At 38.3% G+C, this 19,607-nt stretch overlaps 2 protein-coding genes across 2 annotated transcripts in view; both read right to left on the reverse strand.

Annotated features, from left to right (window-relative positions):
• The window catches only part of LOC126175461 (thymidine kinase 2, mitochondrial-like), a 228,140-nt gene that overhangs the window by 166,803 nt on the left and 41,730 nt on the right, over positions 1-19,607 (reverse strand). The window lies entirely within an intron of this gene.
• On the reverse strand, positions 3,933-5,039 carry LOC126176449 (piggyBac transposable element-derived protein 2-like). Its single transcript, XM_049923606.1, has 2 exons — positions 4,943-5,039; positions 3,933-4,816 (listed from the first exon to the last, which is right to left on the reverse strand). The coding sequence occupies exons 1-2, from the start codon at positions 5,037-5,039 to the stop codon at positions 3,933-3,935; spliced, it is 981 nt and encodes a 326-aa protein (XP_049779563.1).

The raw sequence follows: 19,607 nt of genomic DNA on the forward strand, positions 1-19,607 counted from the left end.
TTCTGATCCATATATTACTATAGGTCTTAATATAGTCGTGTATATTTTGATTTTTGTATTCCTACTAACATTCCTGGAATTAAATACATTCTGCAAGGCAAAATAGCAACGAGTTCCACTCGCTATCCTTTCTTGAATTTCTACTGATACTTAATTGTCCCCCATTATTACACAACCTAAATATTTAAATGTTTTCACTCTTTCATATTCTTTCCCATTCATTACTATTGAATTCTTTTGTCAGTTTATATTGGGCTCCCCCATCACCATATACTTTGTTTTGTGTATGTGTACTTCTAAACCTACTTCTCTTGCTGCTTCCTCTAACGCAGTTCCCCATTAGTGCCCTTACATTTCTTGCCATTAATGCTACGTCATCCGCATATACTACCACATGAACTTCCCAATTAAGTATTGTTCCTCCTGGGATTATCGGCATTTGCCGCATCACCTTTTCTAAAACTAAATTAAATAGCATTGTAGAGATCACATCTCCCTGTTGTAGCCCCATCCATACTTGGAATTCACCAGACAGTTATTGCTCTATTCTTACTTTATACACTGTTGCTTTCTTTGTCATTTCTGTTAAATTGACCAGTTCTAGTGGGATTCTAAATTCTTTCATGATCTGTATAATTTTCTTCCTGTGTAGGCTGTCATACACTTGTTTAAAATCAATGTACAACTGATGTAGTTGCTTGTCATACTCATAAAACGTCTCTGTCACTTGTCTTAATCAAAATATCTGATTCATCGTGGATCTGTTCCTCCTAAATCCAGCCTGATAGTCCCCAATGTCCCTTCTATCATCCCTTCAAGTCTGGAGGCTAAAATTTTACTAAATATCTTATACGTAACGTTCAAGAGAGTGATTCCACAATAATTGCTACATTCTGATTTGTCGCCTTTTTTATGTAACGGGCAGGTAATTCCCATATTCCAATCCTTAGGCATTACTTCGTTTATCCATATTTCCATTATCAATTCATGGACTGCCTCCTCCATTTTCTTTCCCCCCATATTTTAATAATTCGGCCTCTATTCCGTCTTCTCCTGCTGCTTTAGTATTTTTTAGTCTCTTCATAGCATTCTTCACTTCCTCTGGCTCTAGTACTACTTCCTCTTCCCGATCCTCTATATCTAACTCTGATTCCAATTCTGAGTCCTGTTCCCTTTCATTCTCAATCACGGTCCCTCCTTCTTTATCCCCTTCTTTCCCGTCAAGCAGTTCAGTAAAATACTTTTGACACCTTTCTAGGACTTTGCTTTTATCTCAAATTAGATTTCCATCCTTATCCTAATAGAAAACTGCTCGTGGTTGGAAATCTTTCTTCAAATCTCTTGTTCTTTCATAGAACCTTCTGATCTCTTTATTGTCTCCCATTTCGTCCAGCTGCTTTATCCTTTTCCTTTCATGCTGCCTTTTCTTTACCCTGCAAAGCTTATCTGCTCTTTTCCTCTTTTCTCTGTATTCTTCTGCTGCTAAACTCATGCTCCCTTCAACATTCTCCATCTCGCTTCATTTCTCTCGTGTATTGTGGTTAAGCATTCCTCGTCGAACCACTTAACCACCCTTTTGCGTTGTTCTCTCCCCAATATCTCTTCTGCAGCTACGCTAATCGTAGCTTTCAACGACTCCCATTTAGTTTCCACATTATCTTCATTCCCTTTGTTTCTCCCCGCTTCCACTATCTCTTCTAGTTTCTTCCTATATTCTTCCTGTGTTTCCCTTGTTTGGAGTCTTTCTATATTGTGTTTCATTCTTATCTGATTCCTTTGGTATCTTACCAAATCTATCTTCTGCCTATATCTAATTCATACTAAGTTGTGGTCTGTGTCTGAATCTGACCTTTGCTGCTGCTAACTTCCATAATATCTGATGCATGCCTTTTGTCTATGAGTACGTGATCTATTTGGTTTCTTGTGTTTCCATCTGGTGATACCCATATACATTTATTACTATCTTTCCTTGGGTTATAGGTTCTTTTTATTATCATGTTCTTCCCACTGGCAAAGTCTATCAGTCTGAGCCCATTGTCATTACTATCATTGTGTAGGCTTTCCTTTCCTATTATACTTCTATATACCTCTTCTTTCCCTGTTTTTGCATTTAGGTCTCCAAGTATTATTTTCATATTGTGTCTTTGAATTTTATCAATTTCTTCTTCCAATTTGGCATAAAATATATCCTTTGCATCTTCATCTGCCTCCTCCATAGGGGCGTAGACATTCACTATTGTAACATTAAACAATTTTCCCTTATCCTTAGAGAACACATTCTGTCACTTATTGCTGTAAACCCAATTACATTAGCCTTCATAGACCTATGTAGAAGGAAACCAGTGCCATAAAGGCCTGTATCTCCACCACTATACATCATTAAATGTTCCCCCAATGCTATCATTCCATACCCTTTCCATCTAGTTTCTTGTATTGCTGCTATTTTCACTTGATTCTTATCTAGTTCACACCCAATTTCTGGTAGCTTGGCAGGTCTCTTGAGTGTCCTCACATTCCAGGTGGCTATCCAAATATCCATGTTCCCTCTCTTTAACCATTTATCTCGCTGGGTCGTCGACAGGGAATCCTTTCCGTTCTGAGGCAAGTGTATAGTATCCGCAACAGCACTTTTTCCGGGGTTGGGTTGTTAGCCTCACGCCCAACCCCCGACTTGGAGGACCTGGACTTTTTAGGGTTTACTCACCTAGGAGGGTTGGCTTCCCTACGCCTGTAGAGCCCCACCTGCCCTATGTTGTGGGACACACTTTGAGTGACTCCTCCATCGAGACCAATCTGGCTTGGGTGACCCCGTCAGTAGCTACGCTACTGCCGGCACAGCTCTCTACTTCGACAGAGGGCGCAAACCATCCCGCCTGGCACTGAAGGTGCCTACGATAAGGCGGTGTCCCCTGGGAGAGCAAGTGATAATTTGCGCAATGGATATTTTAACGCTATTGAAGTCGCCCTGGCACTTATACGTCCCTCAGTAGGAGTATGTTATTCTCATTAATTATATAAATTGTCATGTGATAACCTACCTGTTTCCTAATCTTATTCTGTGCGATAGTAGTAGTAGTAGTAGTAGTAGTAGTAGTAGCTATATTCATCCATAGATCTCTTTTTACAAGAATGTAGGACATATCAAAGTATTTACAAGTTTAGACCAATTTAAAATAAGCTAATTCATATACACATATGTTTAACCCTTTCCAGCCCAACTTTTATTTACTTGTAGAAAAAAATATTTTTTCGCGTGTTTCCCTACATAATGATTGTAATAATATATACTATTAAGAAATTTTGTTATTTTTTTGTTTTTGGAGGGAAATTTGGGATGACTCCATATGGCATCATTGGGCAGGATTTGTTTCCTTCAGTCACGTGGTTGGGATGTCACAGTGCTTGATAATGGAACTTGAATGAATATTTTAATTACACAATTTGATGTAGTTTATTAAAAAAAATTAGTACATACAATAATGTAACTTGCATTTCATTACAATTTTATGTTTTTTTACAGCATGATTGTTACTTTACATGAAAATTTAAGAAACAGTTCCTGTCTTTGGTAAAGTAAAGAGGTTTATTACATTTGATGCATTTCGTTCGAGAATATGCTGCAATGCACAATTTACATCTCTGTTTGTTTTCTACATGCTGTGGCCAGTGTCCAATGTTGTCATACCTTACATCATCAAATGGGTTGGGAACCAATTGAGCTCGTTTCTTCACAACTGTAGGCGATGGACTGTCATCTGATGGCTGTCCTCGTCTTCTTTTCAAAATGTCTCCTGCTTTTAGTAGTCCATGAGCTACATCAGACCGAAAAATCAACAGAGACATGTGTTTGGTAATTCCTCTTTGTCTGCAATGTCGGCGGTATAGGGGCCATGCATTCACAACACACATGTCAAGGAGGTGGAATACGATCCTTAGATAAAATTTTTCACATCTATATTACTCCTATACAAAGCAACCAGCATGTCGTGCAGATCAACTCCTCCTATCGAACGGTTATATTCTTTAACAATGTTTGGCCTTGGAACATCAATATATTTTCGTTCTCCCACTGACCAACGTTTCACTGGTTCTACTGGACTTACTCCTTCATATGATGATACAAGAACGACAGACTTGTTATCATACCACTTCAGTGCTATGATTTTCCTTTCTGTTTCAGTTCGATAATCGTATGATCCTTGTCCCTGCTTTTTCAGCTCACTGTCTGCTTTTAGATTGCAGCCTTGAAGTCTTGTGGATCTAACAGTTCCAACAGCCAAAATGCCATAGTTTTTCAGGGCAGAAATAAGATTGTAAGAGGTGAACCAGTTGTCTGTAAACACTTTAAAATTTTTATGTTTTGGCAGTCCTTCCACAAACCTTATTACAAAATCACCACTTATACCAAGACCAGTAACATCATGTACAGTTCCCTTCCCTTGGTATATTTCAAAATCGTACTCAATTCCACTAGAACCAGCACGGGCAAAAACTTTTATACCCCACTTGTGTGGTTTGGTTTTTACATACTGTTTCAGGGATGAATGACCTTTGAAAGAAATGATTAATTCATAAACTGAATGATATTCCTCAGGTTCAATAATTGAAAAACCTTGTTTGATTTTGTCAACAAATGGTCTCACCTTGAACAGCTTGTCATAATTAGGCACCTCTCCTCGTTTCATTTTAGTGTTGTCATTCACATTTAAATAATTTCTTAGCTTATCAAACCTATTTCTAGGCATTGAGTCCACTGTTGGAGAAAATCTTGTAGCCTCTGTCCAGTACAATCTGTAACTAGGCGTTTTCACAACACCTGCAAGGATGTTTATTCCTATCTACTTTTCTGTTTCACGAACATTTGTATCTAAGGATGCACCTGTTTTCTATGTGCAGTATAGATTAGATTGCTCGACTAGGTTCTGGATAATGTCATCACTACACATTGTTCTGAAATGCTGAAAAGGTGTCAGTTCATCCCCTGGAGGGTCAGAAAAAACTGCATTACGTGATGTGTCCTCTTCTTCAATGTCCTTCATTCTCCACCGAAGATCCCGGTGTGTATCACACTGAATTTTCTGAGCTGAATGACTTGGTGCAAGGCTTGGCTCAGCAGGTAATCTTCAAGCTAAGGGAACATCATTTTCAACATTGGCTTGAGGGTTCAGAATTTCAACCATATCAAGGTCCATTCCTTGAAGAAACTGTATATTCAGTGTAGTAGGGTCCTGCTGCCGAGCATTTTCAATCTCTTCCTCCACATCAGACGTATCAAGGTGCAAATCAGATAAATCACCTTCGAGAAGCAGCAATCTTTCTTCTTCTGATAATGAGTTATGATTGCGAATCGTCTGGTAAACAAACCAGGAATTTTTTACTAAAGCAGCAAAAAAAAAAAAAAAACTGGTAAATTATATCAATAAAAATTTTAACATATTAATATTAGTTAGTATAATAAAGCTTCAAAAGAAACTTAAAAATATTAGAGTTTCAGATCATGGTAAACTTTAGTCGAAGTTATTGCATGTAACATAACAAATGCCCAATTATGCCAAATGGAATCACACATGTTTGTGACTTCCAAGCAGAAAATTACCGTAACTAGCATTATTTTCAAAGTGTTTACTAGTTAATTTACACTTTCAACAATAATTTATTAGTGCAACTTTTATATTAGTTTGCTTCCTTTACCTTCATATAGTATTTTTTAAGTCCAGCTGGGTGCACTGTTCCGTAGACACCATGCAACAATACTTTTGTCAAGGCATTGTAACCTGGTGCTCTCTGTTTTAGCGAATTCACGGTAGCCAACCTAAGAACAATGAACTTTAGAAAGCCCTGCACATATGTTTATAATCTTTGGACAAATAGTTTGGCCTTGGGAAAAAGTTAAATATGATGATGCCATATGGCATCACTGGGCTGGAAAGGGTTAAAGACTTCTAGTTAGAGACAATCATCAGATTTACTCCTGGTATACAATACTTTTTTTTTCAAATAACTTATTAAATAATGTAATGCCACACTGTTCACTCATATCTCACTATCAGTCACTGCACGCACTATACACACATTGTTTCATAACACTTCATTCACTACACACACACACACACACACACACACACACACACACACACACACACACTGGTGACCTCTGGGCCATTTTCTGTACCGCAACTTCCCATTGGCAATCCTGAAAAACTGAGTCAGCATCCCTCCATAATGAGTGAGACGTTGAACTCAGAAAGAGGAAGAGGTGTTAGTATTGTGCTATGCATAGCTTGGGAGTAAGTATTTCTACAAAGGAAATAAGAAGGAAAAATACAAAGTGAAGGTATTATGTGGAATGTTGGATGTTTTATAGTCATTATTATTATTATTTATTTGTATAACATTTTTTTATCACACCCCTGCTCTGTTTTACCTAATTAATCCTTCAATGTATAAAATGCATTCCATAACAGATACTTTTTAGTTGCCTTTTTAAATAAGCATACTTTTGCAATTTCTTTAATCTCTTTTGGTAATTTATTGTACAGTTTTATTCCTTGGTAGAAAATGCTGTTTTGAGTTTTATGTTTATTTTTTCTTGTTAAATGTAAGTTGAGTCTATCTCTTGTTGCATGGTCATGGACAGAGCTGTTTGTGCAGTATTTAACCAATGTTATTTTTTATGTGCACAACTGAATGTTAAATGTATTCACATGGAGCAGTTAAAATCCCCAGTGTTTTGAGCAAATCTTTACAATGAGCTTGACTAGTATTTTTGGTTATTATTATTATGGCTCTTTTCCAGAGTTTGAAAACTGTGTTCATATTTCATGCATTTGTTCCCCAAAAAAGACTGTCATAACTAAGAATTGAGTGTACATATGATTAATATATAACTAAAATACAATGCATGTTACACACTGATGATAGGATTCAAAGGGCCTAACATGTTGATGATATTCTGTTTGCAACTACCTTTGTGTGTTCACACCACTTCAACTGAGAATCGATATTCATTCCTAGAAATTTTGCATTTGTTACACAGTCTATAGAGGTGCCATCTACATTTAATTTAACATTGCCATTTTTCCTCTTCAAACTGAAATTCATGGCATTAGTTTTCTTTATGTTCAATGTCACTTTATTGCTTATTGACCAATCATAAACTTCCTTGAGAGTACATTTGCTTTCTCAGCAAGGAGTTCTCTTGTTTTCTCAGTGACTATAATATTGCTGTCATTAGCGAAGAGAATTTTGCACCATGAGTAACACTACTGGGAAAGTCATTGATGTATATCAGGAATAGTATTGGCCCTAACATGCTACCTTGTGGAACACCTATATTAACGTATTTTGGTTCTGATAAGTGTTTTACTGAATGTTTAGATCTGTTCAAAGTATGTGTTATCTCTACACTTTGTATCCTATCTGCTAGGTATGATCGAAACCAATCATTAGCTACCCCTCTTATTTCTAATGCTTCTAATTTGTTTAACAGAATCTTGTGTTCAACTGTATCAAACGCCTTAGAAAGATCCAAAAATATACCTGTGATACACTCATCTTTATCAAGAGCATCAAGTACAATTTTTGTGAATTCTACTATGGCTGACTCCATATTTTTGCACTTCTGAAACCAAATTGCGATTCGCTTAAAAGATTGTATTTATTCAGGTAATTAATTAATCTGTCTTTCATGATTGCTTCTATTATTTTTGAGAATACTGACAGCAAGGAAATGGGCTGGTAATTTCTATGTCTTCTGGATTACCTTTCTCCAGCAAAGGTGCAAAATTCAAATGGTTCAAATGGCTCTGACCACTATGGGACTTAACATCTGTAGTCACCGGTCCCCTAGAATTTAGAACTACTTAAACCTAACTAACCTAAGGACATCATGCACATCCATGCCTGAGGCAGGATTCGAACCTGTGACCGCAGCGGTCACATGGTTCCAGACTGAAGCACCTAGAGCCGCATGGCCACACCGGCCGGCAGCAAAGGTGCAACTCTTGCCTGTTTTAACTGCTCTGGAAATGTCCCCGATGTGAAGGATTTATTTACTATATTTGTTAAGGGCCCCTGTATAATCCCTATCCATTGTTTCAGTACACCCATTGGTATTTCATCTAAGCCTACTGACTTTTTATTTTTTAGTTTTTGAACAATTTTATTGACTTCATTCTCTATGGTTGGAAGCAACATCATTGTATTTAGCGCAACATTATGTACTGGTGTTATATTTGTTTTGGGGAATTTTTGCTGTAGTTTCTCTGCAGTACTTGTAAAATGCTCGTTTACATAGATTGCTAGTTGTTATGGATCATTTATTACCTTATCTCCCTCCCCTAGCGTTTGTTTGCCTCTCCTCGGTTCCTTTTTTATAACATCTCATACTGCTTTGCTTTTATTCTCTGCATTATATATTATTTTGTCATTAAATGACTTTTTTGCAGCAATCAGCGCTTTCCTATAGATTTTTTTTGTATCTATGATAGAAATTTAAGAGTTCTGGATCTCTGCGAATCTTTTTCATGAAACTGAGGAGTTGAAGTGTTTGGAGGACTTTTTAATACCTGCTGTTATCCATCTGTTTTTGTGAGATGTTGATACAGACATGCATACATTTGGAAATACCCTATCAAAGTTCAATTTAAACACTGTGGAGAACTTCATATTCACATTGGTTTCCTTATATACTTCATCCCAGCTTTGTTTTTCTAGTTCTTTTGAAAGATCTTTTATTTTGATTTCCGATAGATGCCGTTTGTAGGCTTGTAGTTTAGGGAATGATTCGATGCCTGATTTTACTGTTGTTATTTGACAGAGAAGGTCCTGAAAATTCACAAGTGAAGCAAAGAAAATATTCTGCTCTTCCCAGCAATTTACACTCCATAGGTACACACAGATAAGCATGAATCACTTTTCCAGGTTGTGTGGCACACTGCTGTTGTAACTGAAAATTGCTGCGATGCTGCTTCCACTTAACACATGCCTCACAAAATACTTTGCCGAAGTCTTCAACTTAACACCACGCTGCTTCCAGAATTGTTGGAAATGACGTTTGTTTTGATGACACAACCGTTCATGCCAAATTTGCAGAGAGTTCTTTGATGCAAGATTTACCTCAGGATCACAAGGCTGAATTTCATTTGTTACTGGAATCAACATCTTCAGTAAGTTGCCACTATGTGTGCCACATGCTTTTACAACGCCATTGTTTCGGAATTCACACTTGTCTTTCGATGAATAAAAGTCTAATCCTTCGTAAATAGCAGATGATGCAGAAAAGAGATTTCTTCGACCTTCTGGAGTATACAAAACATTATCCATATGGCATAACTTCCATTTTCCATCGACAAAAGCTACAAAATAAATAGTCCGTTTTCCTATTGCGTTCATAGTCGAATAATTTCCCATGCATATCTGCAGTGGTGTTGGAAAATTAGTAAACGATGTATACCACACAATTTCCTTAGCCCTTTGATTCATCATTCCACAATCAGTGGTCCACGAGTCCTCGTCCAATTCTGCACTTATTACTTCACCAATGAAAACCTGGTCAGGCAAATCACTTTTAGTTTGGTTGTGGACGGTTTTTTGTTTGTGTTTCTCATTTGGACATCTTTTTTAATATGGCCAAATCCACCACAACCGAAACATTTGAGCTTCTTTTTGTTTGTAGACTTTTCGTACTTGACGAAGCAACATACCTCATAGTGGTGCCGTCTGCATTTTTAATGTTTGCTTTTGTAGTGAAAAGTGCAACTACCTCGTCTCGTTTCTCCCTTCGACAAGGACGACGACTGTCATCAGAAATTAACACGTCCATTAAATGTTTGTTAGTGTCTGTTGACCTACAGATCTTGCCCACCACGACTGTTGCAGACTTTCATAACTGTCTGGCAGTGTGTCAAGTAGTCGAAACCATTAACGATGATTCATCAGGTTTCACATTGAGTTGCTGCGTTCGAAGAACCAAGTTTTCAAAACGAGTGAGATGTGTCACCATGTCATCACCTGAACTCGTGTAAAAATTGAAAAATTCTGACTGAACAGAATGTGCAGCTTGCTTTGTTTTCTCTTCAAACGCGGCATGTAGCTTGCCCCACAAATCTCGTGCATTCTCACATGCAACCAACAACGCCATGACTTTTGCTTCTATAGTTCTAACAATAATCTGACTCGCTGCACGATCAGCTTTGTCCCATGTTTTTAGCGCAGCATTAAGCACATCAGTTTGTGTACATTAAGCCAAAACGCTGCTTTGTGTAGCTGTTGTTATTTTTGTGATTTTATTTTCATTGGCTGTAGGCCTATTTCGGCTCAAAAGCCATTTTCAAGCACTCTGCATTATTTCGTACGGTATTTAGATCATATATCTGTCAGTTTACGTAATAAATAATTATTTTGTACATTTGGCGTCAGACTTACTTCCATATTACGTCGTTGATGCTCTTGCTGTCAGATATCTTACTTGGTGCGTTTATAAGCAAAGCATAAGCGAAATTTTAAATAACTTGCTAAGTAATGTCACAGCAGTGGAATTTTTATTTTTTGGCCAGTATCATTATGATCTTGTTAACATTTTGTAAGTGCATTAGTACACTGGCGTTCACAAAATTAATTGTACTGATTGAGGAAAATTTTATATAGGCCAAACAGGCAGAAATTTCCAAATTACATACCAAGAACGTACCAGAAACAGTGACACAAACCCATCTCCATTATTTAACCATGTAAAAACTGAAAATCACAACGTAGACAAGATTGAAAAGTCGATGCAAATTCTACACGTAACACCGAAAGGCCCAACATTGAACTTTCTGGAAGAGATATGATGTAATTTTAGTTTATTACGATAAAATAACACACGTAAAGTTAAAAACTATTACATGATTTTTATTAAACTGAAAGGCGAAACAGAACAACTGAACATAAACGCATGGTACAGCACTTAATGCAAGTCACACAGAGAATCATTAAAATTGCAATCTTAACACCCCTCCTCAATTTAATGATTTTACATTTAACGCTAACAAAAATTAAAATAAACCCAACAAACTCCTGAAAGCAATGAATCTAGGAGCTAGTAAGCCTTTGGTAAAAATATCTGGTCCTGCTCGGCCGTGATGATCCTGCGGTGGTTGACCCCCAAAATTATATTTAACATTGACGTGTCTCAACCGTCGATGTTCCCTTGTTTTCAGTAACCGTATACACGACTGATTATCCTCAAATATACGAATTGGTAGCTGGACTGGAATTTGAATATCATCCAGAAAATATTTCACCCAGAGTAACTCAGCTTCAGCAGTTGCCAGAGCTGCCTCTGTAGAAAACAAAGCAACACTAGTCTGTTTCTTTGTTGCCCAACAAACCGTGTTTCCAAAACATTTTTAATAGATAACCAGAGGTCGATCTTGCGTCTTCTTTTCTATTCCATTTCGCATCAGCATATGCCAGAAGAACTTCTTGATTCCACTTTTGATAATGTAGTCTCATATTTACGGTTCCTTTGGTATATCTCAAAACTCTTTTTAAGCTTTTCCAGAGTTGTTATCCGATGGATTGTTGTGGTATCTGCTCAAGAACTTGACCACAGCACACAAATCAGGTCTTGTTGTTGTCATTGCATGCATCAAACATCCAATCAACTCTCTGCAGGGCTTATTGATCATTTTTCCTTCGTTCATTTCCAGTTTAACTTCCATAGGCGTCTTGACTGGATTACAATCTTGCATGTTCAATTGTTGTAGCAAATTCTTCAGATACATTTGGTTCTGATACATTTCTCCGTTGTTTATAGAAATCTTGATTCCCAAGTATGATTGTCGTTCTCCCAGTTCCTTTATTTTGAACTTCTGCTTGAACTTTCACTCTGTCCATTTCCTCTCTATTATTTCCTGCCATCAAAATGTCATCAACATAGACCACAATATAAATGACAACTTCCTTTAAAATCATATAGTAAAGACATTTATCTGCTTCTGACTGAGTGAATCATACAGACATAAGAAAGGTATGAATAGAGTGATTCAATGCTAGTGGTGCTTGATAAAGATTTCTGTAACCTGCAAACCAAACCAGCTGTGTCTTTCAGTTCTTCTGGAATACCCACTACTTCAGGAATAATCATGTATATTTCCTCCTTGAGTAATCCATGAAGAAAAGCATTGGCGACATCAAATTGCCCCAGAACCAGTCCTAGTTGGATTGCAATAACTAGCATTATTCTAACAGTTACAACTCGAGCCACTGGTGCATCTGTTTCATCGTAGACTAATCTCCTTATCTGTAAACATCCTTTGCAACAAGTCTAACCTTGTGTCTTATGATATTTCCATACTTGTCCTTTTTTAATTTGAACACCCACTTACTGCCAATAGTCTTCCTTCCAGACGGTAATTTAACAAAGATCCAAGTCTTGTTTTCCTTTATGGAGTCAGTTTCATCGTGTACAGCTTTATACCAGTATTCCTTATCTTCACGGTTTGCAATTTCCTTGTAACTTTTTGGTACATCATCCACAAATGAATCAGCATTGAGTGCAAGAACAGCATAGTCTTTTAGATGTTTAGGAGGGTTCCTCTTGCTGATAGAACATCGAAGAGTTTTCTTTCCTGATAAATTTTCAGCTTCCTCTGCGTCACTGGTAAGTTCTGGTATGGGAATTCTTTCATGACCCCGATCACTTGGTTTGGCATCTTCTTCGGCGATGTCTTCTTCATTATCATCCTTCTCGGATGATTCCTGTACAGATTCTGGGCTCCAGTCCACAGCTGGTTTACTTTCAAAGTCAAATCTTCCATTGTAGAAAACAATGTTTCTTCCAGTGACTATTTTTTCTTCCTCTGGACACCAAAGCTTGTGCTGAGTGCACTAACAGAACAGTTGTGGAACTAGCTCGAACCATATTACTAGCTCAGGGTCTGCCTAAGTTTTTGTGAGCAGAAGCAGTAAACACAGCTGTTTACGTGTTAAACATAACTGGTACAAGTCGTATGGATGGCAAAACACCTTATGAGGTATTCACTGGAAAGACGATACAGCTAAATAAACTTCATATTTTTGGGGTGAAGTGTTTTGTTCATATTCCGAAGGAAAAGTGTAAGAAATGGGATCCAAAAGGAAAACCAGGAATCTTTGTTGGTTATTCTGATGGCATTGATGGCTTTCGAGTGTGGATTGGATCAGAAAAATGGATTATTTGGAGTAAGGATGTTCGTTTTGAACCTGAGAAAACTGGTAGGACAATGGTGTTACTCCCAAGTGGAACAGCCAATGAAGAACTGAACAGTCGTGAAGATGCAAGTATGTTTAAGGAACCTACAAAAGAAAGTTCTAGAGAAAGAGAACTAAGAAATAGGCAACAACTGAAGAAACCTGAGCTCCTTATTGAAATTATGCTGGCTGAAATAAATGAGCCAAAGAATTATACAGAGGCTATTAATTCTGTAGACCATGAACACTGGAGAAGAGCAATGGAGGAAGAAATGACTTCACTGAAAGAAAATGCTATGTGGACTTTGTAACCTCTGCCACCAGACCGTAAGCCCATTACAAACTGTTGGGTTTATAGAATTAAGATTAAGGCTGATGGTAAAATTGATCGCTGTAAAGCAAGACTAGTGGTTCGTGGATTTTGTCAACAAAAAGGTATTGACTATAATGAAACGTTCAGTCCTGGTGCTAGATACGATACAATTAGAGCAATTCCGAGTGTTTGTGCTAGTGAGCAACTACAGTTGGTACAATTCGATGTAACATCTGCTTTTTTGAATGGCTTCTTAAAAGAAGAGATATGTATGGAGCAGCCTGAGGGATTTAGAGATGGAACTAAAAGAACCTCCAAGGTGCTGGAACCAACAGTTCAAGGACTTCTTAATAAATCTTGGACTTGTGGAAAGTAAGGCACATCCATGTTTGTTCTATCAAGAAAACTGCAATGACAAATTGATGGTAGTTCTGTATATTGATGATGGATTAATATCTGCAAGTAAGAAGAAGGATATTGAAGATTTCCTAAAGGAAATTCAAGATGAGTTTAAAATTACTGTCAAGTGAGTAGAATATTTCTTAAATATTAATATTGTATGTCATGATAATGGATCAACAGAGATTAATCAAGAAAGTTATGCTAAAGATATTCTTCGACGGTTTAACATGACAGAGACAAATCCTGTGTCAACTCCAATTGAGCAGTTTCTGCAGCCAAATGAGTTAACCAGTGATAAACCAACTAATGCTTCATATTGAGAAGCAGTTGGCTGTCTTATGTATTTAGCTGTTGGTGCAAGGCCGGATATAGCATTTGTAGTGAGCTAAGTGTCAAAATTTTTATAGAATCATCGAGAAAATCGCTGGTCTGTGGTAAAAAGAATCCTAATGTATATAAAAGGTTCAGTGTCATTGGGTATAAAATATGATGCTAGCCAGGCAAACAGAAGACTGGAGATACTGATGCTGATAATGCCAGTGATCCTGCAACCTGACGCACAGTTAGTGGAGTGATTGCAAGATTTTGTCGAGGAGCAGTTACCTGGGCTACTAGTTGGCAACATTGGCTATCACTGTCAACTATGGTTATCTAAGCAATATGAAGAAATTTCAGCTCTGGAGAGTGTTCCAGTTCTTCTTGTTCACAACGCAAGTGCTATTCAACTGGCCAAAAATCCTGAATTTCACAAGAGGTCAAAGCATATTGATGTTCGCATGCACTACATCCGTGAGAAGATTCGGGTAAACCAGCTAGCCATCGAGCCTGTACCAAGAAATCAGCAGGCTGCAGATATTCTTACCAAACCATTATCACCTGTCCGTTTTAAATATTTAAGATCATTAATTCGAATATAGAGAGTCTATACAAGGTGATGTACTTGAGGACAATATTATGGAAATGGAAGAGGATGTAGATGAAGATGAAATGATATGATACTGTGTGAAGAGTTTGACAGAGCACTGAAAGACCTAAGTCGAAACAAGGCCCTAGGAGTCGACAACATTCCATTAGAACTACTGAAAGCCTTGGGAGAGCCAGCCCTGAGAAAACTCTACCATCTGGTGAGCAAGATGTATGAGACAGGCGAAATACCCTCATACTTCAAGAAGAATATAATAATTCCAATCCCAAAGAAAGCAGGTGTTGACAGACATAAAATTACGGAACTATAATGAGTCACAGCTGCAAAATACTAACACGAATTCTTTACAGACAAATGGAAAAACTGGTAGAAGCCGACCTCAGGAAAGAAGAGTTTGGATTTCTTAGAAATGTAATGTTGGAACACGTGAGGCAATACTGACCCTACGACTTATCTTGGAAAATAGATTAAGGAAAGGTAAACCTATTTTTCTAGCATTTGTAGACTTAGAAAAAGCATTTGAATATGTTGACTGGAATACTCTCTTCAAATTCTGAAGGTGGAAGGGGTAAAATACAGGGAGCGAAAGACTATTTACAATTTGTACAGAAACCAGATGGCAGTTATAAGGGCCGAGGGGAAGCAGTGTTTGGGAATAGAGTGAGACAAGGTTGTAGCCTATCCCCAGTGTTATTCAATCTGTATGCTGAGCAAGAAGTAAAAGAAACAAAAGAAAAATTCGGAGTAGGAATTAAAATCCATGGAGAAGAAATAAAAACTTTGAAGTTCGCCGATGACAGTGTAATTCTGTCAGAGACAGCAAAGGACCTGGAAGAGCAGTTGAATGGAATGGACAATATCTTGAAAGGAGGATATAAGATGAACATCAACAAAAGCAAAACGAGGATAATGGAATTTAGTTGAATTAAATCGGATAATGGTGAGGGTATTAGATTAGGAAATGAGACACTTAAAGTAGTAAAGGAGTTTTGCTATTTGGGGAGCAAAATAACTGATGATGGTCGAAGTAGAGAGGATATAAAATGTAGACTGGCAATTGCAAGGAAAGTATTTGTATGCAGTGTAAACATGTATGGAAGTGAAACATGGACGATAAATAGTTTGGACAAAAAGGGAATAGAAGGATTCAAAATGTGGTGCTACAGAAGAATGCTGAAGATTAGATGAGTAGATCACATAACTAATGAGGAGGTATTGAATAGACTAGGGGAGAAGAGAAATTTGTGGCACAACTTGACTAGAAGAAGCAATCGGTTTATAGGACACGTTCTGAGGCATCAAGGGATCACAAATTTAGTATTGGAGGGTAGCGCAGAGGGTAAAAACCGTAGAGGGAGACCAAGAGATGAATACACTAAACAGATTCAGAAGGATATAGGTTGCAGTAGGTATGGGGAGATGAAGAAGGTTGCACAGGATAGAGTAGTATGGAGAGCTGCATCAAACTAGTCTCTGGACTGAATACAACAACAACAACAATTGGAATGTGTTAAGTACAGCATTTAGCAAGATAAACATTTATGGAAGTGTTGAAGTGAAATGTTTATATTAATCTCTCTGCTGTGTACTATATCTATGTCTTTGGTTGGTGTCATAAAATAAAATACATGTGTCTTGCTATAGCAACAATGTCATGCATATGCTTTTGTTGTGCCCTATAGTTCTTTCTTGAAGTTTCTGCAATACATTTGATGCTTACCCTCACCCATTTAGAATCTTTAATAATATCACTAGATACTATTGACTTCTGTGCAGCGGTAAATACTCCATCACTGTTGGCATGTGGCCTGTCTTTACAGTATAAATTCCAAACTGAATTTAAGATTTACATAGGAATTGTAACATGGATGTTCCTGCCATATACCAACAGCTAATTAACATTTTCTTATATAAATCTCTATGTATAAATGTTGTTGTCTGACAGTAACATGGGTGATTTTGTTCCAATTAAAGCAGTGAATTCATCATTGAATCCACTGAGAGTAGCGATGTGAATGCCACTTGTACTCTGCTACTCAAATAGCCATTTCCTTTATGACACATACTTCCTAGGTAGATGAAATGTTTCTTGACTTCTGCAAGGCGTTTGATACAGTTCCCTACAGTCGTTTAATGAACAAAGTAATAGCATATGGACTAACAGACCAATTGTGTTTTTGGATTGAAGAGCTCCTAGATAACAGAACGCAGCATGTCATTCTCAATGGAGAGAAGTCTACTGAAGTTAGAGTGATTTCAGGTGTGCTGCAGGGGAGTGTCGTAGGACTGTTGCTATTCACAATATATATAAATGACCTTTTGATAACATCCGAAGTTCACTGAGGCTTTTTGCAGATGATGCTGTACTATATCAAGAGGTTGCAACAATGGAAAATTGTACTGAAATGCAGGAGGATCTGCACCGAATTGACGCATGGTGCAGAGAATGGCAACTGAATCTCAATGTAGACAAGTGTAATGTGCTGTGAATACGTAGAAAGAAAGATCCTTTATCATTTAGCTACAATATAGCAGGCTAGCAACTGGATGCAGTTAATTCCATAAATTATCTGGGAGTAGGCATTAGGAATGAATTAAAATGGAATGACCATACAAAATTAATCGTCGATAAAGCAGATGCCAGACTGAGATTCATTGGAAGAATCCTAAGGAAATGCAATCCGAAAACCAAGGAAGTAGGTTACAGTACGCTTGCTCGCCCACTGCTTGAATACTGTTCATCGGTGTGTGATCTGTACCAGATAGGGTTTATAGAAGAGATAGAGAATATCCAATGGAGAGCAGCATGCTTCATTACAGGATCAGTTAGTAATCGCGAAAGCATTGGGGAGATGATAGATAAACTCCAGTGGAAGACTCTGCAAGAGAGACACTCAGTAGCTCAGTATGGGCTTTTGTTGAAGTTACGAGAACATACCTTCACCGAGGAGTCAAGCAGTACATTGCTCCCTCCTACGTATATCTCGCGAAGAGACCATGAGGATAAAATCAGAGAGATTACAGCCCACACAGAGGCATACCAACAGTCTTTCTTTCCACGAACAATACGAGAATGGAATAGAAGGGAGAACAGATAGAGGTACTCAAGGTACCCTCCACCACACATCGTCAGGTGGCTTGAAGAGTATGGATGTAGATGTAGATGTAGTCCACACCTGATCTGTTGATGAGAGCCCTACAATTTGTCACCTGATAGTGGAAGTCTAGAAATCTACATTTGAGATCTCACTTCCGTTTTAGGGGTTCCGCTTGATTCCAGACAGAGTACTGTACTTTATTTCAGTGCAGTACTAAAGACAGTGAGCTGTACTTCCACACTATGTGCTTGGCGAACAGTATTAATCAATTCTAGCCAACTGTCTAACAAAACCAAGGACAGCCTTTGAGCCCAGGCGGCAAGTACCATTCAAGCTGAAATGAACTACAATTTGCTGCTGGTTGCACGTACTGCTTTTAATGACTGACAGCAGAGTTTCTTCCACAAATTGCAGAAACCCACACTGGCAAAGGTACCAACCACATACTGATCTTCTTTCCTAACATCCATGTTATTTCATTGAGGAACCCACAACCCACCTAATGTTGGAGTGCCCTATGATCCACAAACCCACTCTCTGTGTTTGTCTTGATCTAGTAGGACTTTTGCAGGCCCATGTGGTGCAGTCTAGGTGTGCTGGCAACGTAGGGCATCAGTTTCTTCTTATTGTTAAGTAATAAGGTGTCAGTTGTGTGGTCAGTTCCACAGCCATCTTCATCTGCGAGATACGTGCACCTACCAGTCTCAGCTACTCATCTTCGCTGAGAACAGTGTAGTCAGAAGTTGCACTTCAAAAGACACCGTGTCATTTTTGGTGTGGAAATTCCTCCTGTAAAGACTGGCCACACTGGTATGGCATATCTGCAGTGGGATGAACCCCCTTGCCTCATACGCTGAAGGTCTCACATAGGCCTTCATAGACAGTACTATCCTCCAGACATAGTCTGCAATCTGATTACCTGTGCCACATTCCCACACTCCCCCATTCTTCCCACAACCCCTAAGAACCAACTAAAAAAGCGTGCTCCCTTTGTCACCAGATACCATTCCAGGGTGGAACAACTAAATCACATCCTTCATCATGGCTTAGATTATCTATCATCATGCCATGAAATGAGGGTCCTCCTACCCAAGGTCCTTTCCATTCCTCTTAAATTGGTGTTTTGTCACCCACTCCTACTCCCCATCATCCTAGTCCATCCTTATGCCACTCCTAATCTCAGCCTCTTGTCACAAATATCATATCCTTGTGGAAGAGAGAAGTGCAAGACCAGCCCGGTACACACACTGTGCACTTTCTACTCCTGTCACAGGCTTATCCTACTCCACAGAGACTGGGCCACCTGTGAAAACAACTGTGTCATATAGCAACTCTGCCACAATCATCTTGCTATCCCTCACCCTTCCCTGCCCCACTGTGGATTGTAGATTTCATTCAATACAACATTTGCAATCTGGCCAGAGCTGCCAAAGACAGAGGTCATATTTGCCTGAGGACAGCCTTGACAGGAAGCTCAGTGCATAATGGTCTTTTCGTTTGCCCATCTGCAACCCATTGTGCCATCTTTACACTGAGTAGCAATGTATCCTAGAATAATTGTTGATATTCCAACATGGACTCATCATTATTTCATTTCTTGGAATATTCTCTCATTCTACACCTTTCAGCTGAAGTAATTTATAGTCTCCTTTGG

The sequence above is a fragment of the Schistocerca cancellata genome, chromosome 3 (assembly GCF_023864275.1).
Source record: "Schistocerca cancellata isolate TAMUIC-IGC-003103 chromosome 3, iqSchCanc2.1, whole genome shotgun sequence".
Taxonomy (NCBI): Eukaryota; Metazoa; Arthropoda; class Insecta; order Orthoptera; family Acrididae; genus Schistocerca; species Schistocerca cancellata.